At 42.0% G+C, this 23,629-nt stretch overlaps 1 protein-coding gene across 1 annotated transcript in view; it reads left to right on the top strand.

Annotated features, from left to right (window-relative positions):
• The window catches only part of SLC49A3 (solute carrier family 49 member 3), a 399,244-nt gene that overhangs the window by 268,892 nt on the left and 106,723 nt on the right, over nucleotides 1–23,629 (top strand). Inside the window, exons 4-5 of the mRNA XM_086961652.1 lie at nucleotides 9,291–9,367; nucleotides 9,477–9,614. Of these exons, the coding sequence (XP_086817778.1) occupies nucleotides 9,291–9,367; nucleotides 9,477–9,614 (215 nt within the window). The remainder of the gene's footprint in view (nucleotides 1–9,290; nucleotides 9,368–9,476; nucleotides 9,615–23,629) is intronic.

Genomic DNA, 23,629 nt, shown 5'->3' with positions numbered 1-23,629 from the left:
ACCAATTAGATTCATACAATATAAATATTCTAACTCACCTGTGTATTCGCACATGTGTGAGAATCCTCCTTGGTTTTGTTAAAGGGGTATTTAAATATCACAGTTAAAACATCTGTGGAATATAGCAGAATTACTATTACTAATCCAAGTATGATAATGTTGGACAATCCTAAGGTTACAGAATAAATCCCTATGGGTTTTATACAATAGGAATTTACCTTTTATAAACCCACTATTTGATCTTCAAAATGATTCCCTTGATCAGTCAACGGGATAACCTTGAACCCAACCCTATCAGTCAAAGCATCAATACACATAGATATAATAATAAGGCTCACTAATTTTGACATAATCTAAGTCAGCTGGACAATATAAATCCATGTATTATTACCTTATTCATTGGTGCATGGTAATAATCTATTTACCACTAAATGGGCTATTGCTTTCCCAAAGACCTCGATCGATTCACCTATTTGAAAAGAAAAGGACCTATTTTATTTTGGTTTATAGGCCCTATTTTACGGACAAGAAAAAAATAATCATTGAAATAGCATAGAAATGGCAACCAAAGTCTCACCTTTTTTAAGTCACAAGGACCTACATATGATGTTAATTCTGAGACCAGGGGTATGTTATGGTCGTGGCTGTATCCATCATCACAGATATATAGAAAATAATAAAACAAGATGGTTACTCTCTATTTGGGACTGTAATTAAGCAAATATGCATGGTATAAGACATCCCTGACATTCCCTTACTCTTGAGTCGATAATACGGACCTCCTGGGATGTTTATAACTCACTGCATTGTCCTAGTTGAACCTTAAATGTCCTCCCACCTGCATTATATATACCGTTCTGGGTATTGACACTCCTTCGCTAACATTTTAGATTAGGTTCGGTTTATTATTTCGGGGGTCTGTCTATAGTGGCTGCAATACCTAAGCTTACTACCCTCACCTCAATAACATACTAATGTACCCCATTAATGCCCCCTATGTTACTCGCTCCCCTTTTTAATCCAATGACCAACTTTCCCCGCTGTCAGCTTGCTTAAACATTCTGCGTGTTTATAGTAATCCTCAATATTTGTACAGTTCCTCCTCAATCTGAGGAACTGTCCAAACGGTACATTGTCACGCTGTGACCGGGGGTGATAACTCTTGTAGTGTGGGAGGGCATTTTTGTCAGTGGACTTAGTGAAAAATTCCACTTCCAAAAATCCCTCTACAACCTTAATCGTGATGTCCAAGAAATGAATCGCACGGTAGTCATATGAAGCTGTAAATCTAAGGTTGACATCCCCAAGGTTCAACCATTCAAGGAACTCATCTAGGGTACTTGTGTCTCCTTCCCAAATTAAGAAAATGTCATCAATGAAGCGGCGCCACATCTTGATATTTTCAAAGCAGGGCGTCGCCTCATTGAAGACATGTCTCTCCTCAAATTTGGCCACATGTAGGCATGCCAGGCTGGGAGCACAGGTTGCTCCCAATGCTCGTGCCCTTACCCTGAAGAAACAATTCATCTTTGAATAAAGACAAATTGTTTTTAAGTACTAATGTACTACATTGCACTATGAATTCTTTACTAGCCCCTCTCAGGTCCTGACTGTCCAAAATTTCACTTATTACCTGAATTGTGTTGTCTTGGGGTATGTTCGTGTACAACGCCTCTATTTCGAGGGTGACTAAAATCAGATTTTCTTTTATTAAAAAGGCATGCCCTTGATCATAGAGATGATTTGTGCTGAATCACGAACATAAGATTTCTGTTGTACAACTAATGGCTTAAGACATTCGTCCACATATTGACTTAGAGGTTCAAGGAGTGAGCCAATGCAACTGACTATAGGTCTCATGGAGGGGTCGTATATATTTTTATGTATTTTCGGAAGATCATATATTGCAGGGATTCTTGCATTTTTATTATTTAAAAATGTATATTGTGCTTGGCAAATCCACCCATTTTCCAGGGCGGCATTAATAGTATAAGCCACTTCATTGTTTAGTTTTTCCAATTTTGAAACTTGTACTCTGGAATAATGTTCTTTTACTTCCAGTAACTGCAAAATTTTTATATCATAGCCTTTCGTATTAAAAATAATAACCCCACCCCCTTATCTGCAGGCTTAATCGTAAGCTGCAGGTTGTTCTTAAGGTTCATCATGGCCTTTCTATGTTCTTTTGACATGTTGTTCTCATCTGGATGCACTTCACATATAATCTGTCTAACTTTAGATTCCACAACCTTTTTGAAGATTTCCACATTTTTACACACCTTTGTGATAGCTGGTGTGAAAGTGGATTTCTCCCAGAGACCTGAACTATTCACTGTTGGGGTATATTCCTTATCCTCAAAGAATGTATTTAATCTTAGTTTACGAAAGAATGCTTTGAGGTCCTTTTCTAGATTAAATTTTTTCACATTTTCAGTGGGTGCAAACGTGAACCCTCTTTCTAGGACTGCCAATTCTGCTTCACTAAGAGTATATGATGAGAGGTTAATAATAGGGCATGTATTTGTCTCGGATCTCGCTACCTCGAATATCTCTGGTTCCTCGTCTTCAGGTATTCCTGAGGCTATCACAGGCAATAAAGCAGTCGGAAACCACAAATGTGGTAACTGCTCTATATGCGAGAATTGTCTCGTTACTAAATCCCTGACCCACAATGACTATATCATGACAGCCAAGAGTCTAAATAACTGCAGGAGCAGTAACTTAATATATTTGTTACTATGCCCCTTTGGACTTGCGTATGTCGGGGAGACAGGAAGAGAACTAAGGTTGAGACTCCTTGAACACAGGTCAGCATTAAAGACCAGAAAAATTAATGCCCCACTGATCGATCATTTTGTTAGACTAAATCATAAACATACTGAATTTTCTTGGTTTCTTATTGAAAAAAGTTGTGTGCCCAAAAAGGGGCGGCAATGTGGAAATAAAAAGAAAGAGCAGTGAAACATCTCAACCTTGGATACTGTCAATAAGGGGGTAAACTCCAAGGAAGACTGGATGAGAATTGTGCCTCAGTAATATTCATATAATCCTTATTATAAGTACAGATCAACGAAATGAGTACATAAATATATGCTGTGGGATTGGTAGAATATAGTATTTAACCCTTATTTTGTGATTTAGAGAAATGTGTAGTAAGCATTTTAGGTTTGATCTTGTGGGACTGCCGTAATAAGCATGACATTCTCCATTAAGCATCTATATGAAAACCCTTGTGTAATAGGAGATAGCTTGTGGGTACTATAGCCTCTGGGGCTGACAATGTGTATCATTATATGGGCACAATAGCATATTAAAATACTTGTGCATAAAATAAGTGATTCGCCTTAAAATGAGCGTTATAATTTACTAGCCAACTAAAAAGTAAGGACTTGATAATATTATCATTTAGGGAGTTGAAGGAGTGTTGTAATTGTGAATGGTATTTTTATATATAATTACAACACCGCACATACAAAAAACTGAATATTGAGATTAGCGCTGAAGGTCAAAGGTTTACCCCGATTAGACTGCAAATGGACAATATGAGTTTAAAGCAGTGTTGCTGTTAGCCGAGAGGGAGCAATAAATTATTGTTGAAAGCCGTGTATCGGCGGAAGGAGGCGTGTTGACGCCAAGGGCGTCAGTTAATGACGAAGTTAAAAAGAGCCATCCCGGCCGGGCGCGTTCTCTTCATTATCGAGTTGCGATACGCATTACAGAGCAAGTCGACATCGGGGAAAGTCGGTTGTTGGATTAAAAAGGTGAGCGGGTAACATAGGGGGCATTAATGGGGTACATTAGTATGTTATTGAGGTGAGGGTAGTAAGCTTTAGGTATTGCAGCCACTATATAGCTGGATTTTGATACCGCAATAAACCTTTATTATAATGATGAATAAAGAAAGGAATAAGTAATAAAATCAAGGCTCTCTGTGATCTGACTCTCTTGCTACCCTAGGTCACTGGTCTTTAAACCTAAGGATCTGCCTTTGGACCTTTATAGATGATACGGGCAGGGTTTTTGGCCTTTTCTTTTTGCCATTGCAGCCACTATAGACAGACCCCGAAATAATAAACCAAACCTAATCTAAAATGTTAGCGAAGGAGTGTCAATACCCAGAAGGGTATATATAATGGAGGTGGAAGGACATTTAAGGTTCAACTAGGACAATGCAGTGAGTTATAAACATCCTGGGAGGTCTGTATTATCGACCCAAGAGTAAGGGAATGTCAGGGATGTCTTATACCATGCATATTTGCTTAATTACAGTCCCAAATAGAGAGTAACCATCTCGTTTTGATTCTTTACTATATATCTGTGATGATAGATACAGCCACAACCATAAAATACCCCTGGTCTCAGAATTAACATCATATGTAGGACCTTGTGACTTAAAAAAGGTGAGACTTTGGTTGCCATATCTATGCTATTTCAATGATTATTGGTTTTCTTGTCCGTAAAATAGGGCGTATAAACCAAAATAAAACAGGTCATTTTCTTTTCAAATAGGTGAATCGATCGAGGACTTTGGGAAAGCAATATCCCATTTAGTGGTAAATAGATTATTACCATGCACCAATGAATAAGGTAATAATAAAAGGATTTATATTGTGCAGCTGATTTAGGTTATGTCAAAATTAGTGAGCCTTATTATTATATCTATGTGTATTTATGCTTTGACTGATAGGGTTGGCTACAAGGTTATCCCGTTGACTGATCAAGGAAACCATTTTAAAGAACAAATATTGGGCTTATAAAAGGTAAATTTATATTGTATAAAACCCATTTGGATTTTATCTGTAACCTTAGGATTGTCCAACGTTCTCATACTTGGATTAGTAGTAGCAATTCTGCTATATTCCACAGATTTTTTAACTGTGATACTGAAATACCCCTTTTAACAAAACCAAGGAGGATTCTCACACATGTGCGAATGCACAAGTGAGTTAGAATATTTATATAGTATGAATCTAATTGGTTTGTGAGGATGAATGATTGTGTAGTCTGTAATTGGACCAAGAGTGAAGCACTTACAAAGAATAATAGAGAACTGGGACGGGCAATGAGCAATTGTATGCAGAGTAACATTGGTTGAGGCAGGAAGCATTTTTTTAATTATGTGTTAAAAATGTTTATAGCTCTGATCACATAGGATTTACTATACACATTGTGAATGTACATTTGAGCTTTGTTTAGACTAGATTGCAGTAGCCCTACAAACTCCATGAACTTTTTGTAAATTGCCTTAGCTTTTGAAATTGTTTTTTATTTTTTAAAGGTAAAAGAATGTTTTGTTTTATCTTGAACTAGGTGACACCAGTAATAAGGAGAAATATACTTAATCTGTCCTAATGAAGGTGGTTTTTATCGATTTAACACCCCTGAAACGCGTGGATGCGCTATTTCCTGTTAAATTTGGAAGGGTCAACAGTGTTGTGGTGACAGGGAATGAAAACTCATGCCCTCTGTTGTACCAAGTTAATCTGAATTAACATCAGCAAGACAGTCAATTGTCTGGTTTTCTCCTGTTAGCTTTTGTGAACATGCAGTGTGTTTTTAACTAAATCTTTTCATGTGATTTATTTTAATGTATTTGTACAGTAGGGGCAATGTTTTTAAATGATGAATAAATATTTGTGATACATTTTGATTATAATTTTTCCTTGTAAGTGTTTTATAATTTGTTGTTGGTTCAAAAAGTGTGTTTGATATGAGTGAACAGGTGTGGCGTGATTAACCTTTATGTTAGACAACACCAAAGGGAAACCTTTTTCTTTTATTATATAGTACTTGGGTGCTCTATTCCCTTTGGTTCAAAGAGCCATTCTCCTTGTTTGAGGATAACTATATTTAAAACCAGCATTAAACACCTATAACACAATATTATTACCTGCATCATTCTGCACCAGTATATTCTTATCACCACAATATTTTTTGACAATATTTGTGCCAAATGATATTTGTAACACAATAAGAATATCATGCATCGCTCTACATGAGGGATACTTAATTCCTCCCTGGCTAACACTTTAAAAAGATGGTCCTACAGTGAGCCACTCTGTAGAGGGCAAACACCAGCATATTTTGTGAATTTTGTACTGGCAGGGAACAGATAATAAAGGGACTCCTACCAAATAATACCCACTTACCTCACCCCCCTCAATTTTGAAAAAGAATCACACTACACGCAATTGTAAGATGATAGGCATGCCCGCTGGATGTCGATATTCACGTATGTAGTGTACTTGTTAAAGGGATAACTGGATATAATTGCAGTGTTTAACATGTTCATGTCTGCTAGTGGCTTCATGTCTTGTGCAGGGCCACAATCCTACCATGAAAAGTGCTTCTGGTTAAAATATGAGGGCTGGTTTAAAGCGTCACACATGCTTTAGGGTCAGTTGCCAGTTTGGTATGATAATGGGAAAAATAAAAGGCAAGAATGAACATCAAATTGCCCAAAATTCTTAGATGTCTGTTAAATTCTCTCATGCTTTTTGGCTCTCTTAGTCTACAACTTATTTTTTATTTCACATATGGTATTTATTGTATGGAAACAATGAATGTTGCTTTTGTTCTATTATTTTAAACTGCCTATTTACCCTGTGATCTAATTTCGATAACGTGGTTTACATGATATGCATTTCATGTATTTATTGTAATCTTGTCTGTAACCCCATCAAAATTGTTTAGCTTGCTTGTTAGAAGATAGACTGTCATTTTCACAGGCCTCAATGAAAATATTTTACACAAGGTGTAAGCTGTATTAAAAGCTTGGAAGATCATTGATACAGGGGTTATGGAGTTTTTAGGTATTCCAGAAGAGAATAGTCAAGAAAGAAAAGTCTTATAAAATGGTCTCGCCAGGGATGGAATTTCCATCATTCACTTTTTCCTAAGGAAACCGATATGCCCAAATGTGGTCCTTTAGCTCGCTATGCCAAAGGATGCAAACCATACCTCAATGAAGAGGCCCAACAATGCTGACACCAATGTAAGGTTATATGCATTCCGATTCACAGGGAAAATAACCTACCAATTCAGTCAGGTGTGTCTCCTTTGTAGTGGGTTCAAGACTCAGTTGAATATGATTGCCTGTCGGTTATTGCACAGGTGGGCAATAAATGGTGCAGTGCACCCAGAGCCCTTCCCACTGGTTCAGATAGACTCAATATATGTAAATATGTAATATATTTAGATATATTCAAGCCTTTCAATTATTTCTTTCCCACCCAAAGGCAGGGTCTTCATTACTTAACAGGGTAGTCTAGAGGTTTGACCTTTGATAAGGTTTGGGGAGGATTTCAGAGAGGGAGAAGCATTTCCCTGAGGGACGGTTTAGGTTCATTCAAAGATTGCTTTAAATCCCTTCTGAGTTTCTTTCTGCGTCGGTTAACAAAGATTCCTATTGGAGCTAAATTGAAACTGCTGTTTTTTTTACCATCTTGTTAAATGTACCCTCCTTGAAGTGTATGCATGAATCTCAAAATATCACATGTAAATTTAAAATGGCAAGTGCCTGCCAAGTGTTGCTCAGGTCTAAAAACTGAACCAACGTTGTCAGCAAATCAATCATTTTTTGACTATTCACACTATTTATCTTTGCTACTCTTTTTGAATCTGCATGAAACTTGAGATTCTCCACTGGGCTTAACATGCAGAGGGGTTGCCAGATATCATGCAATTTCATTATAGAGCACCAGTGTCATTAGGACTTAGTAGTACCCCCTTCAACTTTGCCATCCCCAATTGATGGATCGGCACGAGAGTTGCCTTACCCAAAGTAAATTAAACATTCTTAATATCTACCAAAGTTCACATGGATTAGTAAAATGATCCCATAGTCATTAGCAAATGAACACATTTTAACCCCTCTCTTTTAAAAGTGTCCCCCTTGACCAGTCTGCACACATTTAAAAATACAAACAGTGATTAAACTTGCTAAGCATCTGCCAACATTTGTGCAGCTTCGTCAAACAATTGTGAAGTTATTGCTTAATTAAAAATACAGCTTTCCAACTGTCAATACGGACCTCTTTAAATGATAATTCTCAAACTACTAAATGGATTTATACTAAGCTATTAAAGGCACAATCCTTGATTAAAGTTCTTACTTTGTGGCAAAGTTGGCTTAATTTCACTTTGACATTTTTTCTGTATTGAAGAGCAGAGAACCTTATAAGAAGTGCATTTTGGGAGCTCTCCTTTTCCACTTGAGGGATCTGAATGAAACTTGCCATAAAGGACCCAAAGTCAATGATCTTTTTTGTTAAAAGCTTTGTGCTAATTCTTCAAAAAGCCGCACACTTACTAAGGAAACAAAATATGCCTTTTTATGGAGGCTTGGACTCACCATAACTTCACTAACGATGTCGTTGCCAGTGTAATATGTAATATATGTAAATTAGAAAAGGTAATTTTTTTAATATTTCCCTCCAAACTAGTGACTCCCAAAATAAATGTAGCATACCTTGCCTGCCAAACAATGGCTTGTGATGTACTGCCTGTGATGTAAAGATGAAAGACCATTAAATCATAAATTCTGCATATCACACAATACAGTTTAGTATACTATGATCTAATTATTCTCATGTTAACCTCCCTAATCCTTTTAACAAATTACATAAAGCCTAAAAAACATATATCAAAGCCATACATGTATTATGTTATATTCTTTGAGAGAGTTCCATGAGAAAGGACTGGATTGTCAGTCATGATACTGAAGTTCAATAGATGCAAGAAATCCTTCCGCATAATAGTTAATTATTCTTTTTCCCCTTTTAATTGAAGTGACATCTTCTTTAGTTGAACTATGTGTGCCATCCTGTGTACCCAGGCATCAATGTGCGGTTTGATCGTGGATTTCTATTGTTTTTGTATAATTTGCAAAGGGGTTGAAATCCACAGTTCCTGATCCATGGATTAACCTCAGTGTCTTTCCAAATTCTAACTCAGTAAATGTTTATTCCTGATCAGCTATAATGTCTAAACACATGGTGGAGCCGCTTGAGGATATCTGTGAACTGACTCTTTTGTGCTTTCGGCTGAGAAACATAATTCACCCCCATTTCACTTGCTGAAACACCATGCCCATGGCCTGGAAATGAGTGCTTTTCTGTGTTTTAACTTTCTGTTACTACATTGCATGTTCACAACAGATAACTTGTGGTTCTATTGCGTTTTCCGTCTGGTGCTGCCCCAAGTGCATCTGGGCTCTAGAACTTTCTTTAGATCTTGTTGAAACATATAGTGATGCAAATTCACAGATTTTTCCTTTTGCTTAACTTTAGCAAATCCGATGGGCGTACTTGTAGCTAACTTATTGTCACCAGCTCTGGTTCATAAGACGGAGGACATGACTTTAATGGTAATTATGAGGCATTTCTGTGATCTTAACCATGGCTTTAGATTTATGAATTGTGTCCTCTGATACAGAAAGACTGTAGTGATACTAGTTTTTGTTTTTGCTTCATTAGATGGGCATCTATGCCATTCCAGCAGTGTTGGCTTGCACGTTTGCCACAGGAGGTGTTTGCCACAGTGAACCTCTAACACCCCCATCAGCTAGTGCGATCAACTCCACCTCCGAGCCTTTCTGCTCTGGTTTGAAAAAGGTAAGTCATACATGTAGCATTGTCCCCAGCCCAGGTACTCGAAAATGAATGTGCCACACACAGAGTATAGTTTTACACGTCTATATTCATCAGCATGTGAACGTGAACTCAACATTCAAACCATGTCATCCCTTCCCAACAAGTGAATGTTCATTGTATTGTATTGTATTGTATTGTATTTGTATTTGTATCGCGCAACTGTCACCCTACGGGTATCCTGGCGCCCAAACAGGAAGTAGTCAGATGGAACCACAATACACTGGCTGTCATGACATGTAAAACAGCCGCCAGTTCCATTAAATGGAGTTAAGGGGATTAAACTTTGGCAAACAGCCATGCTTTCAGACTCTTTCTAAATCCAAGCAGGGTGTCAATTTGCCTGATGTTCTGGGGAAGCTTGTTCCACATCCTAGATGTGGAGGTGCAGAAGGCTCTGCCTCCCATCCTCGATCTCCTGATCATGGTGGTTGCTGCCAAACCCAGGCTAGAGGAACGCAGGGACCTGGTAGGCTTATACCAGTTGAGCCTTTCCTGTAAAGGAATAGGTCCCGTGTTGTGCAGGGCTCTATACACAATACATAAGGACTTAAAAGCGACTCTACTCCCGATTGGCAGCCAGTGTAGATCTCTGAGCGCCAGCGTAGTGGAGGAGCTGCGAGGTCTTTTAAGTGCCAGCTTGGCTGCTATGGACTGGACTCTCTGGAGCCCCTGTAAGATGTATAAGGGGGCCCCTAGATATAGGGAGTTACAGTAGTCCAGTCTGGCCAGGATCACACTCCTAACCACTAGCGGTCTAGACTCATCAGGCAGAAGGGGCAAAATCTATCTGAGCGCTTTGAGCAATCCAAAGCAGACACTGATGGTTTTATTGGTCTGAGAGGTCATTTGGAGATCCGCATCAAACATTACCCCTAAATTACGCACGGTCTTGACTGGGATGCAAGGATCAGCTCCCGGCGCAAGCCTGATCTCGTAGGAAGGTTGCTGACTCAGTTTGGCTGACGAGCAATAGACTACCTCTATCTTACTCTCGTTAAATTGGAGGGAGTTTACTTTCAGCCATCTGGAGACCCTGCTCATGCATTTCTGAAAGGTCTCCATTGTCCCCGCCTGTCGTCCTTCTAAGGAGAACACCAGTTGGGTGTCGTCAGCGTAATTTATCAAATCTATTCCATAAGATTTGATCATAGGGATCAAAGGCTGCAAATAGATATTAAAAAGAATAGGGCTGATTGAGGAGCCCTGAGGTACTCCATGACTGACTGGGGACTTGGAAGATGAAAAGGGTGCTAGAGTCACCATCTGTTGTCTGCCTGTCAGGTAGGATTGTATCCACCTCAGGGCCTTGCCCTTCACGCCCAGTTTTTCCAGCCTACTTAGCAGAACTGCATGGCTAACCGTATCGAATGCGGCCGACATGTCCAACAGCACCAAGACTGAGGAATTGCCAATGTCGGCTCGCATTCGAAGGTTGTCCAACATGGTTGCCAGTGCAATTTCTGTTCCGTGGCCTGGGCGGAAGCCAAATTGGTCCTTGTCCAGTAGACAATTGTCTTCAAAATATCCTGACAGGGATCTGCTGACCAGTCTTTCCACAATTTTTATCGGGTAGGGCAGGAGGGATATGGGCCTGAAGTGTGCCGGAATAGTAGGGTCCAGCGAAGGCTTTTTTAACAGGGGGGTAACCACTGCCTGTTTCCATGCTTCCGGCACTGTGCCTTCCTCAAGGGATTGGCGACAAATCTGATGCATCCAAGGTAACAGCTGTGGCCCATATTCCTTCCAGATCCTATGCGGAAGGGGGTCTAAAGGCGATCCTGATGACACATTATGGGCCAGGGTAAAAAAGAGCTCCTCTGTAAGAGGGATGAAATTTTCCAATGATGACGAAATTGGTTTAGGTTCCTCTTCTTCTATCTGCACCTCTTTGCAGTTAGTCGTTTCCTCCTTCAGTCCCCCTACAATTTTAGCAATCTTTTCCTCAAAGTGGAATGCAATCTCATCACATAGTTCTTGGGTAGCAACCACCTTGTTGCTTGTACAAGTGGAGTGTGAGAGATCCCTTATGATGTTAAAAAGGGTTTTAGTACTGTTAGGGGACTGGAGAATAGTGGTGGCATAGAAGAGTGCCTTAGCTTTGGCAATAGCTCCTTTATATTTTGCCTGTTCCATTTTCAGCAGTTTTTTATCCGGTTCCGAATAGCATCTACACCATTTCTTTTCTGCCTGTCGGCGTGCATTGCGTAGGGATTTCAGCTCCTCATTAAACCAGGGAGCAGATGGTTTCCTCTTATTTTGTATATTTTTCAGAAGAGCAAATGTATCCAGGGTATTTATGTGTTTACAGTATTTTTGATAGTTCAGGTCTACCGATTCCTCTGGATCATAGGATATGTTGCTTATAAAGATAGGCTTTGTTTTATCCTGAGGTAATTTAGACCAATTCCGTCCCTTCCTATAAGTCACCGGGCACTCACTTCCGTTCCCCTCAGTGAGTATGGAGATCTGTAAATGGATTAGGGAGTGATCGCTCCAGCACTGAGGTAGGATATCAGTCACCATAGTCTCAGTCTGGTTGGCAAACACCATATCTAGGATATGTCCCCCTGAGTGGGTTGGTTTTTGTACCAGCTGATCAAGACCCCAGTTACCACAAATGTCCTTCAAATCCTTCAGATGACTCCCCAGGGACCCATTGTCCCATAGATTAAAGTCTCCCAGAATCAACATTCTGGAGTGAGACAGGGCAAGGGCAGCAATAGTGTCAAACAGCGCCTGGTATTGAGTGTCCGCACCTGGTGGTCTATAGCATAAAAATCCAGTCAGGATCCTACCTTTTGGTTCTTGCAGGGAGAACCCCAGTAGTTCCACCCCCGCCACCCCGTCAACCTGTAGAGGGGAAAAATCCCACTTGTCTTTATAAATCATTCCAAGCCCCCCCATCTCTACCCAGTGGCCTAGGTTTATGGAATAGCTTGTACCCTTCCGGGCACGACAAGCCCAACTCAACAGAGGTGTCCACACTAATCCACGTCTCCGTGATGAATAGGGCATCTAGGTCCATGTCAATTAGTAAGTCTGACACTTCCTGGTGATGTTTTACCAGGGATCTGCTATTGATCAGCCCACAATCCAGCATTACGGAGGACTGTGGTAGAGCATTTAGAGATGTTCCTTCCACACTCCTACCTATGGCCAATAGCTCGTCCTTGGAATATCTGAAATCGGCAGGGGTCTTGGCCCTAAATACGTCCAGAGCACGGACGGGCACAGACGGGCTTTCCTCTGGCGCTCCTCCGGCGCGACGCTGTGCGCGTGCGCGCTGACATACTGATCTTTAAATGAGGTGTGGCAAAGGGCATTCACAAACACTAGAGCGCAAGCCCCTGGTGCGTTTCTAAGCCTACACCCAAAATGGCGGTCGGGAGTGAGGCAGCACTAAATTCACCCAATTGGTGAGTCCTGTGTGGTCTCTCTTAAGCAATGTGGACACAGGGGGAGCGTGGAATATAAATGTAAATAGCCACGAAGTCAGTTTCATTAATATAGCACTACAACACAAACAATTTTCAATTTTGTTAAAAACGAGCAGAAACCTCCTAAAAACGATTTTTAAAACTGCACAAGTTTTACAATGGCAGCAGCAGCGTGACAATCCTGTTTGTTTGTCCGCGCGAGGCCGACTGGTCCCCTAAATAGTGTGATCAGTATACGGAGTCCATTGGGAACCAAAAGGGTTTTGCCACTTCTACCTCATAAGACACTAGCTCTGTCCCTTTTTTTTTATTGAAAATGTTTCATTACATAAATATATATATATTCACTGACAAAACCAAAGGTTACAGGGACATTATAGTTAGGGAATAGAATTTTAAAAAACCTTACAAATACACTGGCAAAACAAAAGGTTACAGGGATGTTATAGTTAGGAAATAGAATAAAAGAATTCACTGAAAAAAAAGGATAAGAGGACGTTCTAGTTAGGCCCAGATTTCACTCGTACAAAGCCAGCAAAATTGTATTTCCTAATTATAATGGCCCTGTAGCCTTTGGTTTTTTCAGTGAATTTCTAAGGATTTTTAAACTCTATTTCCCAACTATAACATTCCTGTAATCTTTGTTTCTGTCAGTGAATTTCAACATTTTTTAAAATGTTATTTCCTAACTGCAACCTATTGAGGGTTAATTTCTGTGAAATGAATGAATCCTGCCCTGCGTATTTATCCAAGAAGAATCCACCTCTACCCAACTAGAAAAATTTCTACTGACTAATTTGTTAGTGCTACTCCATCGGGTAAATGTATAGTGCATCTCCTACACTATAACTGTGTAAGGAATGCTGAGGAAATATCTCCAGTGACCTTGTGTTTCTGTAATGTTGCCAATGTGATTGTAGCTCGAGCATCTTCAACAGTTAACTTTACAAGGTGGAAGTTCAGAGAGAACACACTTGGATGATTTGTACTTTCCAGAAGTACATGTTTTAGTTTTTTAATACTGGGAAGGTGGCTCCCTGCCCCCACCCATGTGCCCTTTTTTCATGGTCATCCCTTAACGTTTTACCCTCCTCCTGTATTGTTTCTGACCTGTTTTTGTTGGTTTTAGGACTCTAGCACTGATCAGCAGTAGTTAAGTGCCCAAAGTGCATATGCTCTCTGTATAAAGTGTTATGGTAATTGGTTGTCCATAATTGGTATGTTTGCCTTACTAATAAAGTCCCTAGTAAAGTGCACTATGTCTGCCAGGGCTGGTAATGCAAATGCTACTCTTGGGCCTGCAGCACTAATTGTGCCACCCACACATGTAGCCTTAAAGAGAGAACGCATGCCTGCCACTGCAGTGCCTGCGCGGAGTTTGCGAACTGCCATGTTGTCCTGACAAGTGCACCCACTTGCCAGGCCTTACCCTTCCCATACACATCAGACACCCCTATGGTAGGTTTTAGGTACCCCATTTAGGTACCTTAGACCTTAGGGTGCAGTGTCTGTGAAAGGTAGGGCATGTACGGAGGTGTATACCATTTCCTAACAGTTAAATACTCTCCATTTCGTTTTTCACTGTTGCAAGGCCATCTTGATCATAGGACAGCATGGGGAAGGCTGTGTAATATGTTTCCAGCCTATCTTCCCATAGGCTTAAGATGGAGAGGTGAAGTTTAGTGTGCCTGAACTCACAATTTTATAACACATCTTTTTGTGAAGGTGGTTTTTGTATTGTGTGTTTAGAAACTGCGCTTTAGAAGTGGCTGGTTTCTTTGTTCTAACAATTCTGTGTGTTCTGCCTGGTTGTGGATTGACAGTCTGGATTTGAATGTGATAGGGTCTGGGAAATGTCTTGTACCAGGGGATGAGTAGGAGACAGCAACAGGCTGACCTGCATCTGGAGTGTAGGGGAGGAGGAGTAGCCCCTGGAGGTGAAGAGACATGGGATGCTGCCATAAAAGAATGGCTCCACCTCCTACTGAGTGATTGAGGAACCAGACCCCCACTAATCAAAGGACGAAAGTTTGACTGGCAGGGAGACACCCAGAACTGGTTTGAACAGGGGTCAGTCCCCCCCTGAACACAAAGGGGGTCATTAGGATGGTGGGCTGACAAGGTCCGCCCGCCATCCTATCGGGAAATGGGACCGCCCGCCATAAGGGCGGGGGTCCTGTGGGGACCATTAGGATGCGCCCGCCACAGTGGCGGATGCTTCCTGCATTCCTGTCATTGTGGCGGGTGGTGCACTCAGCACCGCCCACCACAATGCCAGAAAGGCATGTTGTGCACTTCCATGCACAACATGGCAGGCACTGCGCTGTGCCTGCCATGTTGTGCATGGAACTGCAGGGGGGTACCATAGGTACCCCCCATGTGCACCCTCCAACCCCCAGAGTCAATGCCGCCACAGAAAGACATGTTTCCTCACCCATGATAATATGGCTGGCAGTGTCTGACAGACACCGCCACCATATTAAACTCTTTTCCGCCTGGTAAACTTGTTGACTGGGCAGAAAAGTGGCGAGGGGAAATGGGTGTCGGGCAGGGACGGATCTCGGTCGGATAGCCACTGCCTTGTGGGCGGTGGCGATCCGCCCGAGATCCTAATGGTCCCCATAGACTTCAAAGACATTTAGGGGTATTACTATGAGAGCTGAAACCTCTGAACGTTGGACTGTTCAAGACTGAAAAGGATTGAAACTACTTTGTGGTCAAGAGAAACCTCTGCCAAGTAAAAACAGCTGAAGAGACTGAAGAGAAGGACTGACCCTTGCTTTGTGTTTTCCAGCTGGCCTGCAGTTTGCTGATTCAACTGGGGGAGGCTAAGGGTCTTTGCTGTGTGTTGTCTCCCCTGCTTGAAAGGATTTTGTCCTGTGCTGTGTCCTGAAGTAACTTGTCTCCAAGGGCCCAAGGAGAGCTGGCTCCCTGTTGTGGAAACTCAGGAACATCAAAGTTTCCAAGTGTGTCTCAGTGGCACTGTGTGTATGTGCTTTTTGCAGCCTGCGACCTTTGTAAGCATTGCACCGGGACTGTGTGACCCGAAACCCAAGTGAGCCTCAGCGACGCTGTGTGCGTGTGCTTTTTGCAGCCTGAGACCTTTGTCAGCATTGCACCGGGACTGTGTGACCTGAAACCCAAGTGAGTCTCAGAGACTCTGTGTACGTGTGCTTTTTGCAGCCTGAGACCTTCGTAAGAACTGCATCGGGACTGTGTGGCCCGAAACCCAACCAAGTCTCAGCGATGCTTTGTGCGTGTGCAGCCTGAGACCTCGAGCGGCCCGGACCTGGCTGGCAGAACCGGGGCCGCCCTCGAAGGTTCAGGACTGTTGTCTGTGTGTTGCCTTGTGGTGCCCGCTATAATTGCGTTGATTGGCCTGGTATTATTCCTAGCTTACAAACTGCCTTATTACTTGCACTAGGGATTGTATTATGCCAGCATTATGAACTACCTTATTACTTGCATTCAGGATTGAATTATTCTCGCATTACGAACTGCCTTATTACTTGCATTAGGGATTGTATTATTCCTGCATTACGAACTGCCTGAATATGTGCATTGAGGATTGCATTATTCTTACATTACGAACTGCCTGATTACTTGCATTAAGGATTGCATTATTCTTGCATTACGAACGAACTGCATTGGTTTGACAATAAAAACTGGATTACGAACTGCATAGCATTGCATTAGGACTGCATTTGAGCATCGTGAACTGCTCATTAATACCGCAAGAACTACAAGTGTTTGTTGCCTAATTACCGGCAAAGTTAAATATTACGAATGTGCATATGTTGGATTTTTATTGTTTGGTCTTATCATATTTTTCTTCTTGATAAAGATACCGCTATTTTCATACATCAGTGTGATGTCCATTTGTGGTGTTATGACTGTGTCACTGGGAGTGTGGTTGCAAATACTTTACACATTGCCTTAAAGATAAGCCTAGCTGCTTGTGCCAAGCTACCAGGGGTGAGCAGGGTTATCAGAGAGGCTGTCCCTCCTTTCCCTAACTTGAAGCAAGGGTCCCTATTTGGACTAAGGCAACGTCCTCAGCCAATTAGAGGCCTACAGTTCTAACAGCGGAGTTATGTTTGCTCTCTCCCACCCAGCAAAAGCAAACCGCTACCTCCCGAGGGTTGGCACTCAGGAGGTAGCATGAGCTGGCCCTGGGGTGTGGCAGTCCCCAGGGTCATGAATGGCATAGGACCCCCTACATTAATATATTCCAGCCCCATGAGGTGGGGCTTGGGTTGGCCGTGCGGCCCCCATTTAAATTCAATAAATTGTTCTGGGCAGCGGGGGGGGGAAGTGTGGCCCCCGCATTAATTTAACTTGATTTGTCCGGGGGTTGTGGCCATCCCCGGGGCGTGGGAGAGCTCACCTGCCTATATATTTTAAAAGTGCCTCGGGCAGTTGACAGTCTCCAGGGCTGTGGTGGCTGCACGGCCCCCACATTATTTTAACTTAATATGCCCCAGGGAGGTGGCGGTGTCTGGGGTTCGAGTGCAGCGTGACTGCCCACATATATATTTTTATAGTGCCTCAGGGAGGTGGCGGTCCCCGGAGTTGCAGTGACTGGGGGCTGCTCAAGCCTTAACATTAATTTAAATGAATATGCCTCAGGGAGGTGGCGGTCTCTGGGGTGCAGGCATGGCGTACCTTCCCCCATATATATTTTTATAGTACCCAGGGAGGTGGTGCCCGCATGGGCCACCCACAATAATTTAATTTAATTTGCCCCAAGGATATGGCAGTCCCGAGGCTTTTATTAGCTGTCGGAGGGGGGCCACGTACGCCCTTCCTCCTACTTTCTCCTACTTTATATATTTTCTAATGCCTCTGGAACCAGGCACACCGGGGGGGGGGCAATATTACAGGGACATGATACCCTACACTCCTCTTTTTTTTTTATTCGGCTGGAGCTGCAGAACCTGAGCGTGTTCCGCCAATTATTATTTTTGAAAATGCTTTCTTTGTCCTGTGGACCACCCCCAAGAGGCCCAGAGTATTCATACCCTGCCCCCTGCAGTTTCTTTCTGTTTTTTGTGGGACGTAGCTGAAGCTGAGTCCCAAGATGGCTAGCAACACTTTCTGGTTGATATATATTAAACAAAACCTCCATACTTTGCTGGTTGCATCCATCTGGGCGTGGCCCTTTTTAAATATAATGTGACACCATGTATTTTCCAATAGGAATACACAAGACTCACACTCCAGGATCGCGTTTCTCAGTATAGATACTTTAATTCTAACAGCAACGCGTTTGGACCTCAATCTTTTTCAAAAGCCGATTTGCAAGTAAATACAACAACCATTTAAAGTGTAGAAACATAAAAGATAGACAATATATTTTGGATGCTTGCATGGATACTGACGACAGACTACATAACTTTTGCAGATTCCTTACAAGCCATTCGAATCGTATGATTATACATTTGACCAAATCATGATGCTCAATACCAAAAATAATTGTACCAATGCGTATGAATTTGAATTTGAATTTAAAATTACTTATAAAGCGCACGTTCGCCAGCGGCTTCATGGCGCTACAACTAACAGAAACAGGGTGGACTGGCCCATGTAAAGTAAATAATTCAGATTGTGGGAGGAGTAATTTAATTAAAGGCTTTAGAAAACAAAAGGGTCTTGAGTTGTTTTCTGAACTGGGAGTAGAGAGTCAGGGTCCTAAGCTCATGGGGCAGGGAATTCCAGAAGAGTGGAGCAAGGGTCGCAAATTTCGAACCGCCCCATTTCTTCCTCCGAAAGCGCGGGACCGTAAGAAGGGCCTGGGTGGATGAACGGAGGTCTCTGGTGGGGACGTAGGGAATAATCTCGGAAGAGATGAAAGCCGGTGCCGTGCCCAGTCTCGCCTGAAAAGTGATGGAAGCCAGCTTGAACTGGACACGCTCACGAACGGGGAGCCAATGTAAAGATTTAAGGAGGGGGGTGACATGGTGAAATTTTGGTAATTTGAACACCAGGCGGGCCGCCTGGTTTTGAATCTGTTGCAACCGCCTAAGACTATATGCAGGTATACTGGCATATAGGGCGTTGCCGTAATCCAGGCGGGAGATGACCATCGCCAAGGTGATCAATTTAAGGGCTTGAAAAGAAAAAAAACGGGACACCTTGCGTATAGTACGCAGTGAGAGAAAGGAAGAGGACACCACAGAGCTGACCTGGGAGTGAAGAGTGAGTTGAGAGTTGAGCTTAATACCTAAAGTTTTTACTGAGGAAGAGGGAACGGGTGAGGAACCGAGAGAAGGGGGCCAGAACAAAGAAGACCAGGGGCTGGATGAACCACCCGTTAACACCAGTTCGGTCTTGTCTGGGTTAAGTTTTAGATGGTTGTGGTTCATCCAGTCACGAATGTGGGTCATAGTGGATTGGAAATTAGAGATAGAAGACAGAGAGGAGGACAGATCGAAAACAAGTTGGAGGTCGTCAGCATAGTTATATACTGCGACCTCCATCTGCTGAAGAGAAAAGATAAGCGGGGCAATGTAGAGATTGAATAAGAGGGGAGAAAGAGAAGAGCCCTGGGGGACCCCGCACTGAACTTTCCGGAAATCTGCGGTAAAATCACCCAGGCGAACAGCCTGGGTGCGGTCCCTCAGGAAGGAGGATAACCAGACCAGTGCAGTACCTCCGATCCCCGCCGCCCTGACACGGGAGAGTAAGATGGTATGATCAACCGTCAAAATTCAAATTCAAATTCAAATTCACCAATGCGTGCAGGGTCATATCAACATATATATGAAAACCAATTGTTTTAACATCAAACCTATGATAAATCGAGAAGAAAAAACATGTGCCTAAAAAATATCTCTCTACAATTGAGATTCTGTAGATTTGTACTACATTTACCTTTCTTTTACCTTTCAACATTGCATTAAAATATCCATTAACCAGATTATACTATAGTGTACAAGTGGGCATATCAGTTCACAACGAATATACATCAGACTCAAACAATTGCTTGGCCTGAGATAACAATATCAAATATGTTACTTTTATCCTATATCTTATTATTAAGTTTTCAGGTCACAGGATACTAATTAATAAAATTACGCACAGGTGTGCATTCACCATTTTGGATTTGAATATAAATCTCTCGTAATGGCAATCTACTTAGGTGATTTCGGCCAGGTTGCCTCAGCCTCTTTCTGTTAGTAAATAACCCAAGACTTCCTACTTATCAAACAACAGCCCATACTACGTTAATGATAAAATCAACAGGGATGTGAAGTAGGGACACCGTTTATCTGTGGAAAGGGGAATTAAAATCAAGAGGGGCTCTAGCTTGAACCCACGGCGTAACTGCACCACCCGGATTAACTTTTACATACTGGCAATGTTCCGTTTGCACATTACCAACTGATTCGAGTTGTAAAGACTAGGCTTCCAGTGAAGCTTTTCAAAGCTGGAGATACTGAATACCGTTTGGGAGCCCCCACCGAGAGACAGTATGCGCACAATGGAAGCAGGTTTAATACTAGGATCAAAAACAGGTACTCATCCAATGTGGACAAAAAGTGCCTCGTCCTCATTCAGGCCATAGGAAGACTTGCTGCTGACAAGGACAATGTTATTGGACTCCATTATCCTCAGTTTTCTCTCTATCTCCCCCTCTGGGGGTTGTTGCGACTCCATTATTTCTTCCTTGTTTACTGAGTTGTTCTCGCATGCAGCATTATGTCTTTTGTGCTTGCGCCCTGCCCTCCAGATTTTCCTCCTTCTGCGTTTACGTTTCTTGCTCCTCCTCCATCTGGTGGTCTTGATCTCAGTGTCTTCTTTGATTGTATAAAATGATATTCCTCTAAAGATGTAAAAGGTAGGCCCGATTCCGAATTAGCAACATGAAAGCTATTCCAATATGGAGGAGCAACTAGCAACTACAAGCAAGTATTCCCTGAGTTTTATGCCTTTAGAGGAATATTATTTTTTACACTCAAACAAGACTGAGATCGAGACCCATTTGTTGAAATGAGGAAGCCAGACTCAATCTTGGAGATCGCGTTTGATGGCAATGATTCTTTGATGTCCCTCATGGGCCATCTCAATTATCTGTTGTTTTACACTCCATGGAATAACAATTTGTGAATCTCTCAAGATGAGAACTTCTTGAGTTACAGACAGTTTATATTTGATATTCTTAAATTTTAAATATTCACTGTCTAGAATGCAGGTTCGAAGATTGGCGAGTAATAGCGTCTTTCAATTTTAGCATGCCGCTATCGTGGCTGGTGGCAGTGGCAGGTTGTTCCAATAACATGGCAGCTGGTGTGCTTGATTTCACAATAAACTTTATGTAGGCTTCAGTTGTTTTAGATGGATTACCAGGTCATTGCAATGGTACTCTTGCGAAATAGTCAGCAGGATTTCGATGTTTTCCTGGTTGATGTACAATCGTATAGTTGTATTCTTCTAATCTCAAATCCCAACCTTCGGTATGAGGAGGCATCATGAGTTTTGGATTTCTAAATATTGTCAGCAAGGCCTGATGATCAGTCGCTACTGTGAAAAGATTTCCATATAAAAACAGGTGGAAGTATTCACAAGCCTACACCACTGCTCTCTTTCTCAGGTTGTGAATAAGAAAGTTCAGTTTGGGACAAGCTTTTACTGGCATAAGCTATGATACGTCATTGTGCATTTGGCCGTCCATTGTGTTGTGAAAGTATTGCACCTAACCTGACAGGGATAGCATCTTCCACCACCTCTGCATGCAGCATCGATCAAAGTAGGCCATTTCGAATGGGTTCTCGATGGCTTGTTTGATTCTCTGGAAACTCTGCTCGCATTCATTTGACCAATGAAACAATACCTTTTTTATGTTAGTTCTTTCAGTGGAGCACTGACCATGGTAAAATCTTATATATATATATATATATATCGCCACACGCTCCCAAACTGTGGTGTTCGGAAAGAAACGGCAAGCACTCCGATGTCGTGATCTTTAAATTAATTTATTTCCAAACCCCCCAGCACCCCCGACAGACGCGTTTCGCTCAAGGCTTCGCCAAAAAAAAAAAAAAAATATATATATATATATAGTGCCCTGAGGCAGGAACCAGCCAGCTTGCAGGGTGGTTTACACCACGAATTTATTCAAACAGCTTGCACAGTCCAAAGTAACAAATAACCTTCCTTACGCGTTTCAAAGCTTGGCAGCTTCTTCATCAGAGGAAAGTCACAAATGTCTGGAAAATGCTGCCTCTAAGCACTTAAACGCATGCGCCAATGATTATTCTCAGGTGTGCTCCGTGAAAGGCATGCTGGTGCTTGTAGTGAAATGACAGGCAAGTTTTACCTCCGTGGGTTTCCATTTCATCTGCGACATTGATAAAGTTGATTAAAACACCCATGTGGGCCTCCGGGCCGTGACTGCTGTTTAGTAACATCTTTCTGCCCTGCTGCGCCAATTATATCCACAGGAAATGTCTGTCGAATGGCTCCGCACAACCAGCGGTGGCCAGTTCCCTGCGGCCAGGCTGCCGCAATTTATATACAAACAAAAGGTGCCCTGAGGCAGGAACCAGCCAGCTTGCAGGGTGGTTTACACCACGAATTTATTCAAACAGCTTGCACAGTCCAGAGTAACAAATAACCTTCCTTATGCGTTTCAAAGCTTGGCAGCTTCTTCATCAGAGGAAAGTCACAAATGTCTGGAAAATGCTGCCTCTAAGCACTTAAACGCATGCGCCAATGATTATTCTCAGGTGTGCTCCGTGAAAGGAACTGGCCACCGCTGGTTGTGCGGAGCCATTCGACAGACATTTCCTGTGGATATAATTGGCGCAGCAGGGCAGAAAGATATTACTAAACAGCAGTCACGGCCCGGAGGCCCACATGGGTGTTTTAATCAACTTTATCAATGTCGCAGATGAAATGGAAACCCACGGAGGTAAAACTTGCCTGTCATTTCACTACAAGCACCAGCATGCCTTTCACGGAGCACACCTGAGAATAATCATTGGCGCATGCGTTTAAGTGCTTAGAGGCAGCATTTTCCAGACATTTGTGACTTTCCTCTGATGAAGAAGCTGCCAAGCTTTGAAACGCGTAAGGAAGGTTATTTGTTACTTTGGACTGTGCAAGCTGTTTGAATAAATTCGTGGTGTAAACCACCCTGCAAGCTGGCTGGTTCCTGCCTCAGGGCACCTTTTGTTTATATGTATGTATATGTATATATATATATATATATATATATATATATATATATATATATCGATATCTCCGAATCCCCTCTGCAGTGCCCAGCCGGAAAACAGCCAAAGGAACAAAATACATTTTCGTGGATTAGCAGGTCTTTATTCTACAAATGTTGTCAGACGCGTTTCGAATAACTCCGTATTCTTTCTCAATTGACAAACAGATGGTCCGCTTTTTGTTTTTATACATTTTTGGTGTAATGCTTTCAAAAATAGAAGAAATACTATATACATGTGCATGCTGGGTTTTGTAGTTTCAAACCAAAAACCCCAAATCAATTATATTGCATGTTAAAATCAAAACAACATAACAGCATGA

This window comes from Lissotriton vulgaris, chromosome 3_1 (genome assembly GCF_964263255.1).
Source record: "Lissotriton vulgaris chromosome 3_1, aLisVul1.2, whole genome shotgun sequence".
In the NCBI taxonomy this organism is placed as follows: Eukaryota; Metazoa; Chordata; class Amphibia; order Caudata; family Salamandridae; genus Lissotriton; species Lissotriton vulgaris.
This window is presented reverse-complemented; position numbering and strand designations above follow the sequence as displayed.